The 12,284-nt window shown below is 45.4% G+C and overlaps 1 protein-coding gene across 1 annotated transcript in view; it reads right to left on the bottom strand.

Annotated features, from left to right (window-relative positions):
- The window catches only part of OLFM4 (olfactomedin 4), a 35,821-nt gene extending 25,873 nt beyond the window's left edge, over nucleotides 1–9,948 (bottom strand). Inside the window, exons 1-3 of the mRNA XM_006124370.4 lie at nucleotides 9,792–9,948; nucleotides 6,774–6,851; nucleotides 2,605–2,757 (exon numbers count right to left, since the gene is read on the bottom strand). Of these exons, the coding sequence (XP_006124432.1) occupies nucleotides 2,605–2,757; nucleotides 6,774–6,851; nucleotides 9,792–9,878 (318 nt within the window). The 5' untranslated portion in view covers nucleotides 9,879–9,948. The remainder of the gene's footprint in view (nucleotides 1–2,604; nucleotides 2,758–6,773; nucleotides 6,852–9,791) is intronic.
- Nucleotides 9,949–12,284: the final 2,336 nt, after the last annotated feature.

Consider the following 12,284-nt stretch of genomic DNA (forward strand, 5'->3'; position numbering starts at 1 on the left):
GTACATCGGGTTACACACTGAGCAGTATTTTTACAGCTAGAAAGGCGAGAAACTCATTTCAAAGACCACCTGAGAAATAAATTTTCATGAGACAAGTACAAATATACACATAGCTTCAAGCATCTTCTGTTGCTATCTATACATTTAAATTTACTTCACTCAGGCGAACAGGCCAACGCTTTGTATTTTTCTTAGTTCTATGGACTAGCAACATAATGAGCTACAAAATTATAACAGCCCCACAGTTAAACAAATATACAGTTTGTTTGTTTTCATTCCTGACCTGATGTCTCTTTGCCTGAGATCACATTGAAGGATCTGTCACACTCTGACTTGATGCACTGTAACAATTGTTTGGCTGATTAGACGCAACCTGATAAAGTGCAGTGAAACTCAGATTAGGTCAAGATTTATTTTTTTTTTAGTATCTTCCACTGCAGTTGAAAAGTGAGGGCCAACTCCTAAACTGGTATATGCTGGCACAATTCCATTGGCTTCAAGAAAATGACATTAGCTGAGGGTCTGGTCACTAGAGTCCAGATGTATTTTAAAAAGAAAACTGCTACAGGGTTGCAAAAATTCATCCAGCTCCTGCCATCCATATTTTGTCCTGACTCAGGAAAAACAGCCAGTGTAGAGTTTCACTTCAGTAGGAGATTAGCTTCTGCCCTTGGCAGCAGTTGAAATTTTGCCACTGACAACAATGGTAGTACTACAGAGCCCTTAAATACCTATGAAGGGGTGGGGAACCTCAGGTCTGGGGGCCAGTGTGGCCCCGAGCTTGCGTGGATCCAGCTCCTCAAGGCTCAGGGCCCCCCAGCACGGGGGAGTAGGGTTGACAGGTGTCTGGTATTGACCCGGACAGTCCAGTATTTTCACCTCCTGTCCAGTAAAAAATTAAGAAAATACCGGACACCTAAATGTCCAGTATTTTCTGTTTTTTTTTCCTGGACAGGAGTAAAAAATATCAGACATCTGGCAACCCCATCACCCGGGCCTGGGCTTGAACAAGAACACAAAATGGCCATTGGCAAAAAGCCTAAAGACCAACGGGAAGAAATGCCTTCCTTGGGTCTTAGTGCTCAACTTCTCCCTTGTTCCTATCCCTATTCTAACTCTGCACTCACTCTGAAAGGGGTAATGCTGTTTTAATGCTGTTTTATTTTAATTTTTTTTATGTTTGGGGGTTTTTTTGTTTGTTTTTTTGTATCTTGTTTTGGGTTTTTTTTTTTTTTTTTTGTTCAACAACTTTAGTCTCCCCTCTTTTTTTTCCCCTCAATAGAATTTTTTCCCTGGTAGTTTTATTTGGGGGGGGGGAGGTGTTTGGTATTTTTGGTTCATGTGGGAGCCCACATGCCTACTGGGGAGCCCACACCGGCATGCCCCTCCACACACACACGCTTCACACTTGTGTGTGGCCCCCCCACTGATTTTTCTGTGGGTCAGCGGCCCCCGAGCCAAAAATGGTTCCCCATCCCTGACCTAGTGTTTTCCTTGATCATAAATGTCAAGTTCCATATTCCTCCTCAAGTGAGCAGGTAACTTTTGTGCCAAGAGGCACGAAGATTTCTGTCAAATTACCCTTCATATTGCTACTGACAACTAAATGTGTGTCATCGTTAGCTCTAGTTATTTCAAAGCAAATTATTTTAACTGAAAAGATTGTCTCTAGGATTCTCCCCCCATTATTGTGTTTTTATGCATCTGTTGATTATACTAGAAGAGAGTTATGAATATTTATGGTTAGAATTTATAATTTACTGCCATGCCTTTTCTGCTCATTAATTCAAGGACACTTCATTTCTTACGATGTCTGGCTCCTGGAGAAGTCAAACACTTTCTCTTGGACACCTAATTTAAACCGTGAATATTAATCTGCTAGCAAAAGCCCAAATGTGAGCTCTTCTCTCAAGAAACTACAGTGGTCTCCTAGTTTTGCCTTATTTTTGCAAGAAAAATGAGATCTGAATTCTTGCAACAAACAAGCAAAGTAGTGTAAAGGGCAAGGCATTTATCTTTAACTGGAACGCATAAATCAGTAGTCATTGCTAGAGCATCCGATGTAAACAGAGACAATAAATGATTTTTTTTCAGCTGTTAAAGGAATGGACGGGACCGGGAGCTGGATTTTTGCTCATGCATCAGTGTGGGCCAAGCTGACATTTGCTCTCTTTTTCCTCATTCCCTCCCATAAGCTTGGTGCGTACAAGTAACAACACTGGACATACAAGTAACAACACTGGAGGGAGCAGGAGTCATAGCTTCCTCTGTGATTGTGTTCAGCAATTAATAGCCAACAAGACTGCTCCACAGTTCATAAAGAATAGTGTAACCCATCTTCCATCCCAACAAGAACACCATGTGCCTGCAGGCTCAGGAGTGAGTCCTGAGGATACTTGAAACTCATGTTATTACAGTGCCTTGCTTGCATGCTATAATATTGAATATTTTATGTTTAATCGCCCTTTCCCTATGACTTCTACATGCCACTCCCTGCAGCTGCTTTGAAGACCAGCCCCACAAAGCACTGACTATGGCACTGTTTCACGTTCAATAAAAATAGGGCTGGGAAATGTTTTTAAAAGAAAAAACAAAAAAACTTACTTTACTAAGTTCTCTGTCAAATTTCTCAGAAAGCGTGTAGGCTGTGATTTGCAGCATTTCAACCTTCTGCACAGGAAACGTGGTGTCTGGCAGGTACACTGAGCATTGGCACACTCCCTTGTCATTCAAAGAGCCGGTCACATTGGCAAATGGCTGTAAGAAAAAGTTTGATTCAGAAAGCAAATAAAAAATTTCAATATGCTAACAGGAATCAAGAGCAAAGGACTGAAAAGAGTCTCCAACCTGGGGGAAAGTTGAGCTGTAGTAAATAATAAAAATACTGACCATGGAAACATTTAATAATTATAATTATTACAACTTTCTTCCTATGAACTCAAAGTATTTCCCTATATTAATTCATCAAGATTCAACACACACCTAGGCTACGTCTACACTGGCCCTTTTTCCGGAAGGGGCATGTAAATTTCACCAGTCGTAGTAGGGAAATGCGCGGGGGATTTAAATATCCCCCGCGGCATTTAAATAAAAATGTCCGCCGCTTTTTTCCGGCTTTTAAAAAAGCCGGAAAAGAGCATCTACACTGGCCCCGATCCTCCGGAAAAAGCGCCCTTTTCCGGAGGCTCTTATTCCTACTTTGAAGTAGGGCGCTTTTTCCGGAGGATCGGGGCCAGTGTAGACGCTCTTTTCCGGCTTTTTTAAAAGCCGGAAAAAAGCGGCGGACATTTTTATTTAAATGCCGCGGGGGATATTTAAATCCCCCGCGCATTTCCCTACTACGACTGGTGAAATTTACATGCCCCTTCCGGAAAAGGGGCCAGTGTAGACGTAGCCCTACAGACATAGTTAAATACTATTATAACATTTAACAGGTAAAACTGAGGTACAGGAACGTAAAGTAATTTTTCTAAGATCAGACAATGGCTAAGCAGGAAATAATTATATTAAACCTTATAGTAAAGCTTTCCATTGGTTTTAATGGTCTTTGCATCTGGTCCAATTAGTGCTTTTAGTCCATTGATTTCAAAGAACTTTTACAAGGTTTTGTTTGGATTGTACTGATGGAAGAATCCATAGAAATAGAGCTATTTTCATTGAAAATGTTGACTGAACCCTATTTTCCCCACTGGGAATATGTTTCATTTGATATTTTTCAGCCAGCCCTCATAAACAAGCTATATACTCAATTATACGCACCTGAGAGCTAAAGACTCAAAAACTCACCCCCAACCTGCGTTAGGTGATATACCAGTTTTTTAATTGAGGCAGTAAGGTAAAAATAAAATATTGGCTCTCTGAATATCGCTTTTACGAGTAGTTTTGTACCATGACTAAATTTGCCCATGTCTAATGATGTGAGATAAACATGGGTCTGTTCCACACTAGGGATGTAAAAACTCATTTAAAAATGTAACCGAGTAACCGTTAAAAAGCCAAGCCATTTCACAGTTACCTTGGCTGCGTGCTCTACAGTATAAAATGTGTATATATATATATAAGCTTTATACTGCAGAACCCAGTGAAGTGCCCCTGGGACCCTGGCTCCTTTGATCACAGTGCAATGTCAATAGAATTATTAATTTTAGACGTGACATCTTTCCAAAGCCCCCATAAAAATCTGCTAAAGTTCCTCTGTTTTTGATTGTTTGCTTTGTGTATTTTTAAAGCTAAACAGACTTCATTTAGTATGGGGTATGTCTACACTACAAAGTTAATTCGAACTAACAGACGTTAGTTCGAATTAACTTTGATAGGAGCTACACTAGCGCTCCGCTAGTTCGAACTTAATTCAAACTAGCGGAGCGCTTAATTCGAACTAGGTAAACCTGATTTTACGAGGACTAACGCCTAGTTCGAATTAGCTAGTTCGAATTAAGGGCTGTGTAGCCACTTAATTCGAACTAGTGGGAGGCTAGCCCTCTCCAGCTTGCCCTGGTGGCCACTCTGGGCACCACCAGGGAAACTCGTCTGCCCCCCTCCTGGCCCCGGACCCCTTAAAGGGGCACGGGCTGGCTACGGTGCCCATGCCAGGTGCAAACCTGCCAGCACCCAGCCAGCAGACCCTGCACCTGGCACGGCTCAAGCAAGCCACCCGCTGCCACCCAGCCCTCTGCCTCTTCTCGGGACCAGGCTGGCAGCTCCCAGGAGCCTGCCTGGGACCGCAAGAGGCGAGCACCCGCCTGGTCTAGTGTGGAGATTGTGGACCTCATCCACGACCTCCGCACTAGGCACAGGAAAGTGGCCGTCTAGGGCAGGAGAGCTGCCAGCCTGGCTACCCAGGAGAAAGTTTGCATGAAAATCAAGGTGGTCCACTGAGACCCCCGACCCTGAGCCCTGAGCTTAGAATGTCCGTACTGGGTCAGACCAAAGGTCCATTTAGCCCAGTAGCCTGTCTGCTGACAGTGGCCAACACTAGGGACCCTGGAGGGGATGGACCGAAACAATGACCAAGCCATTTGTCTCGTGCCATCCATCTCCAGCCTTCCACAAACAGAGGCCAGGGACACCATTTCTACCCCCTGGCTAATACTACTCCATGGACCCAACCTCCATGACTTTATCTAACTTCTCTTTTAACTCTGTTATAGTTCTAGCCTTCACAGCCTCCTGCAGCAAGGAGTTCCACAGGTTGATTATTTGGTTTGTGAAGAAGAACTTTTTGTTATTAGTTTGAAGCCTGATACCCATTCATTTCATTTGGTGTCCTCTAGTCCTTCTATTATGGGAACTAATGAAGAACTTTTCTTTGTGCACCCTCTCCACACCACTCATGCTTTTATAGACCTCTATCATATCCCCTCTCACTCTCCTCTTTTCTAAGCTGAGAAGTCCCAGTCTCTGTAGCCTCTCTTCATATGGGACCTCTTCCAAACCCCTGATCATTTTAGTTGCCCTCCCCTCTCCCACCCTCTCTCTTCCCCTCTCCCACCTCCTTTTCCCAGTTTCCCTGAGTTTTGTTCAATAAGGAGAGTTTCTATTTTTGAACACACATGTCCTTTATTTTGTACATCGGGAAGGGGGGTTAGGGAGGGGTAAGTGGAAGGAAGTGAGGGAGGAATGGGGTACGAGCCCCCGATGGGGAGGACTGGGGTGGCTCTGTGGGCTTCTCAGGGTGGAAGCTTTCCTGAAGCCCCTTGATTGACCCCCCCTCCGGATGGCAGCCTTCGGCAAGTGCAGCCGTGCTGATGGCCGAGTGCTGTGATGTGCCGAGTGTGGGCACTCAGGGCACTCCAAGCCAAGACTGCTTTGCAAGTGGGGAACCCCTGAGAACTGTCTGTCCGGGGTGGGTGTCGGGTCCCTTTAAGCACAGCCTTCGGCTAGCCTGAGGCAGCAGCTCCACACTCTAAGTCCTAATCTGATGCCCTGCCGGCACTGCTTCCGGCCATCCTTAACCTCAGTTCAGGGTCCACTCAGTGTGGACATGCTAGTTTGAATTAGCAAAACGCTAATTTGAACTAATTTTTAAGTCTAGATGCACTAGTTCGAATTAGCTTAGTTCGAATTAACTAATTCAAACTAAGTTAGTTCGAATTAGTGCTTTAGTGTAGACATACCCTAACAGACAGCAAAGAGTCCTAGCCTGCAGGTATTACATAAAAGTAACCTAGTCTAAAAAAAAATTCACCCCGTTCCAAATGCTTGCAGCTTAATGAAGTAAATGAGAGGTGCTGAGTGCTGAGCATTTCTGAAAACCAGGCCATTTATTTGGGTGACTAAATATGGATTTAGGAGCCTAAGTTTAGGAAACTAATTTTGAAAATCCTGGGCTCAAGTTTCAGCCAAAGCAACTTGGCCAATGATACAGAGACCTGGGAGAGCTAGGATTAGACCTCTAAGCCATCTGATTTTAAATCCTATGCTTTATATAGTTCTCAGTAATGATGGATGGAAGAACAAGGAGCAATGGTCTCAAGTTACAGTGGGGGAGGTCTAGGTTGGCTATTAGGAAAGACTGTTTCACTAGGAGGGTGGTGAAGTACTGGAATGGGTGGTGGAAACTCCATCCCTAGAGGTTTTAAAGTCTCAGCTTGACAAAGCCCTGGCTGGGTTGATTTATTTGTGTTTGGTCCTGCGTTGGGCGGGGGGCTGGACTTCGTGAGCTCCTCAGGTCTCTTCCAGTGCTATGATTCTATGATATACTAGACCATTCGTCCCTTTCATCTTACTGATATTTTCTATAGCTTTCCAAGAACAGTAAATAATGGTTTTACCTCCGCCATGAACTGAGGTTTGCTGGATGTGACTTGAGGTTCAGTCAGAGATTCTGTCGGAAGAGGAAAAGCTGTAGGCTGAAAAGGAAACAAACACCTGTTACAATGCAACCCAGTGTGTGTTCAGTTCCCATTTAAATTGTGACCTTTCTCTCGCTCCTGACAGCCAATCAGCATTCCAGCTCTGGATTCTGAAACACTCCAGCAGCTCACGCATTGATTGGGATTTCTGACCAACTGCTGAGACGGTTTAATGTGCCTTCTGGTACACTGTTATTTAAGGGAGTCCTTCCTTTGAAAAAAGCTACTTGCGATCAATGAAAGGCCGTGAATGCTCAATCTGTCCAAAACAAGGTGCATTATTTATGTGAAAGTAATGTACACCCTCTCACTGCCATCTTATGGAATAAGGTGTCAGGTCCTACCCCTCCGTAGCACTGGCAAGACTGGATGTCACTCTGGAATCTTCACATGCATCCCTGGGAGTCTATAGTAAACAGGGTCCTCTGTACTACCCAAAATACTGTACCACAGGGACATGGCCCATGCAGCTGAGCTCCACCGAATAGGAACCTTGGCAGTCGCCGGTGCTTATAAAACCATTTGACAAACTGTGTAGCAAATGATGTGATTAAACTAAAGGAGAGTGGTGCTGGAAGGGGCTTGCACCAGGAGGCAGCTGCTAGCCAGCTACACAAGAGCAATGTGCGATTCTTGCAGGAGCATCACATGGCAGGTGTCACCTCCAGCAGCGCGGCCCCACAGATGCAGAGCTCCATTCTGACAGAGTTCTGGGCCCCAGTTTTAGCCAGCTTCCCCTGAGGGCCTCTCATGGCTCCATCCAAGAACTGTTCAGCCCCTCAGGCTGCTTCATCGCCCTCACCCTCCTGCTTCCTCACACTGCCAGACAGTCCCACTCCTGAGGAGCCCCTAAAACGGCTGCCTGAGGAAGTGGAAGATGTCAGGAAAAGGGCCACTTGTTTAAATGGATGTTAAGGTTTTCCTGCCAGCTTGTCAAAAAGATAATGTATGCAGCCCATTGTCTCGCCCCCCGATCATGTTGTACGGGAGGGAGAAGGGGCTGATAGTGATTAACAGCAGAGTTACAAGGAGCATCATAAATTTTACAAATGTCTGCACAAATTATGGTTTACCCAAGGGTGAGCATAATGAGGAGAAATTTCTGACATGCTAAATTCCCCTGTCCTCGGCTTATCATTATATATTTACAGTTCAGCCTTGATTTTTACTGCCAGGAAATGCCACTGCTTAATGAATGATTCTGAAGTGAAAAACATTCCTTCCCCGTAGATCCAGTACCCAGTGGTGCAAGTGGAATCCATTTCTTACCAGTATGGGGGGGGGCATCTAACAGGGGAGCGCATGACCCTCCATGTGATTCTGCCACAGCCTGCTCCCAGCCCTCAGGCCTTGCTTTCCCCATCTTTCCCCATAAGCAACCCCTCTTACCTGGGGTAAGGGGGGGGGTCTCTGTCCTCCTACTGCACAGGAGACTTTAGAACCACAGCAGGGAAAGGAGCAGAATACCAGCAGCTCCTCCCACAGTCCAAGCCTTTCCACACAGTTGCATCTGTCTGGGGTCTGTACAGCAGCCACGCCAGAGGACGGGGCTTGGAGCAGGACAGCCATTCAGCTCCACTCCCCACTGCCGTTCTCTGGGACAGCCCAGAATTGCAGCACTGCCCCTGAGAACCACTCAGGGAAAAGAGCAGACCGCGGGCCATCAAGTGGCTCATGCCAGCAGTCCCTGTGGCACGGTGGTACTATCCCCTTCTATGTAGGGTCTCCTCTGTCTGTAGAGCAGCCCTACTGGCGAACAGAGCTGGGGGTAGGACTGGGGAACAGCCACGCCAGGGAATCTACCACTGTGGGGCTACCGGGTAGTGCCACATTCTGCGCCTTTCCCCTCAGCTGTCCCTAAAAGAGCAGTGCAGAGAGCTCTCCTGGGAACTGCAGGAAGGAAAAGAGCAGAACCCTGGCAACTCCCCAGGCCTGGCTCTATCACCCCCAGCCCTGACCCTCTCCCCACCCTGTCCTCCTGGGCTGCTGTACGGACCCCAGACAGACACGGCCGTGTGGAACAGCTGGGGCAGGAAAGCAGCCCAGAGGAGCGGCCAGCATTCTGCTCCTTTTCCCACTGTGGCTCCCAGGATTGCTTGAATTGCATGGCTCTCCTGGGAACCACAGGGAGTAAAGGAGCAGAATGAATTGCCACCGGGTGACCCCACACCAGCACATACCCCGCACCTCCCGCGCGGCTGTTCTGCCAGATCCCCAATCCTTTCCTCCAGCAGGGCTGCTGTACAGACGGAGGAGACCCTGCGTGAAAGGGCTGGCGGTGGTTCAGCCACACAGAGGAGCGGCTGGCATGGGGCCGCAGCCTATGTCTTTCCAGTATGCTGTACTGGCTATAAATATCTTGTTGGTACAGCAGACCAGAGTGGACCAGACCACCCTACTTGCCCTGCTGTCACTACCTGAGTCCACAGCATTTCCAAGGCCTATTAGAGCAAGAGATTGCATGAATCCTGTCACATAGAACTCAGAGCTTACATCATGTTTTCAAAGGGCTGAGAAAATAAACCTAAAACACTGATATCTAGACCCAGATTTTCAACATTCCAAAAGTCTGAGGGGTGTTTGTACATAGGGTTTTCAATTGAGCTCATCTCAAGTGCAAACCCACCAGCCAATTAATGATAACCTGCATTTTGCATTTAAACTCTATTCAGATTCTCTATGGGAATTGTATTTGCCTAACTTATGGCAGAATTTGGCTCTGTGTTTATAAAACAGTATAATTTTGTTTTCAGACTTATAATTAAGTTAATTTGTTACATGCAAAATGTTACACTTGCTACACGCAGAGAGCCCACAGAACAAGTGGAGATCTGAAAACTTGCCTCAAATAATTGTAAAAGCTTTTTCCCAGCACCCTGAATAGCAGGAGGAAAAAGAATACATTAGAGCCTGCAAAAATCATAATATACATCTTACCGCATTTTCAAGTATGGCACTGGTTGTATTCTGTGCGATGGCATTGTGCAGAAAGACCAGCAGCACAGCCAAGTTTGCACACTTCATCTTCTCAGCAAACAGATGTGTTGGAGAACGGACAGCGGGAGCCCTTTTATAGTATGCTTTGGGAATTCCCCCAGCAGGAGTTCTGTGCTTAGAAAGGGGAACTTGTGTAATATTTATTGACACTTCTCATAAAGGTGATGACATGCAGGTGAATGTCACAGCACTGAGAGTGACTAACTGAACAGCTATTATACAAACGTACTTTTGATTGCCTGCTGTCAAAAATTAACCACCCTTTCCTTCTGTAACACAAAACCTTTCCTCATTGCCAGTGCCTAATCTTGTTCTCGGAGGCCCACAAATGATTAGGTACACAATGAACAGATCAATTAACTTGATAGCACTGCAATAATTAAAATGCATTCTTTGGTGGGGGAGCATAGCTCTCGATCCTTTCAGGAGCACATAGACAACCTCCAATGGGGTGAACGCAGCTCAAATGTGTTCGTTTAAAGTACAATGCCAAAGGAGCATAGTGAGATTGACCTAAAGACCAAAGAAGGTTGGGGGGAGGGGAGCTGAGCTACAGAATAACCATGACAAACCTGCCAGATAATGTTAAACTTAAAAAACAACAAATGGTCTGGTAGCACTTTAAAGATTAACAAAACATATAGGTGGTATTATGAGCTTTTGTGGCACAGCCCACTTCTTCAGATGACCAGAGTGTTCGATGAACACATCAGAAGAAGTGGGTTTTTCCCACGAAAGCTCGTGATACCATCTACATGTTTTGTTAGTCTTTAAAGTATTACCAGACTTTTTATTGTTTTTTAAGTTTATCTTGTACAGACTAACTCAGCTACCCCCTCTGAAGATAATTAAGACAGTCAGTGTTAACACCCATCCTACAGCTTTGGTACCATGGCTCCTGACGCAGGAATGTTTGAGTGTAAACAACTAACCATTTAACTGATAAATGAATGCTTATTTGTTAACAGTGTCTGTTACACTCCGCGAAGCTGCCTCCCCAGGAACGGGGCCTGCAGGGTCTGGTGGTCCTGCTCCCAGGAAGGTTTTGCTGTGGGCTGTGGGCATAGCTTTATACTGTAGGTGTAACCGCTGAGATTTTCAGTGATTACATATCAAGTATCAGAGGGGTAGCCGTGTTAGTCTGAATCTGCAAAAGCGATGAGGAGTCCCGTGGCACCTTATAAACTAACTGAAGTGCTGGAGCATAAGCTTTCGTGGGCAAAGACCCACTTCGTCAGATGCATGTGTTTACATGCATGTGTTTACATGCATGTGATTACATACTTACCCCATTACATGATTTTTAACATCCCTAAGGCTATGTCTACATTACAATGAACTGTCCAGAAAAGGTACACAAATTGCTGCAATTTGCATACCTTTTTTCATAAGAGGCTTTTCCGAAATTTGGCCTGTCTACATTGGGCCAAATTTTGGAAAAGCCTCCTCTTTTGGAAGAGCCCTTCTTCCTTGTGGAAGGAGGAAGACAGGGCTTCTGAAAGAGCACATCTGCTCTTCCGCAAAAAAAAAAAACGCGGAAGAGCAGACGCATTGCCCTGTAGTGTAGACATAGCCTAAGGGGGAAGACCAGGGAATGGCACACTGTGGAAGGACCCTGTGGGCTAGAGCACTAAGATCTGCATGGTTTGCCTGCAGATTTCAAGATATTCATGCACGTGCTGGTATTCTTTGCTTCTGATGAGTTGGCTATGTGGCATATTTAAACACTACCACTTCCAATATTTGCTGTAGCCAGGTTTAGAGGCAAGCAAGAACAAAAATGGCTATTCAGACATCACTAACCTAGCAGGAAGGCTAGGTATGAGTTTGGGTGGACATTTAAGTCAGTTCCCCTACACTTAATTAGTGTCTGCAGTTCTATTTCTAAATAATAGATACTGTGGAGAATGCAGCTTGGGGTGTGTCTAAACTACAGGGATAGTTGACAAAACTATACTTGCGTCTACACTACCGCTGAGTTCTGTCGCCAGTAAGTCGACAGAAAGCGGCAGTTTTGTTGACAGCGATAAACCTAATTTTACGAGGAATAACGCCTTTTTTTGACAGTTATGTCGAAAAAAGGCGCTATTGCATCCACACTGTGCTTTTTCAAAAGAGAGTGTCTAGACTCTCTGTCGAAAAAGTGGCTTTCTTTGTCGACAGAACTGGCTGTAGTCTAGACTCTCTTTTTCAACAAAGCCTCTGTCGACAAAAGCCTGTAGTCTAGACGTACCCTTGGATACTGGTTTCTGTGTACTCTCTCTTTAAGTGTAACAAAATGGGGAAGGGGTAGGAGTCTGAGACTTATCACAGAGAGTCTGCAGCATCTGAGTGCCATAGAACACAAATACTCTCCCAGCAGGTAGGTGAGGCAAAGGTGGCACAGGCTGAAGGAAATTACTATGGCATCTGTAAGCTCTGGGGATTTCCCTT

This window comes from Pelodiscus sinensis, chromosome 1, assembly GCF_049634645.1.
Source record: "Pelodiscus sinensis isolate JC-2024 chromosome 1, ASM4963464v1, whole genome shotgun sequence".
NCBI lineage: Eukaryota > Metazoa > Chordata > Testudines > Trionychidae > Pelodiscus > Pelodiscus sinensis.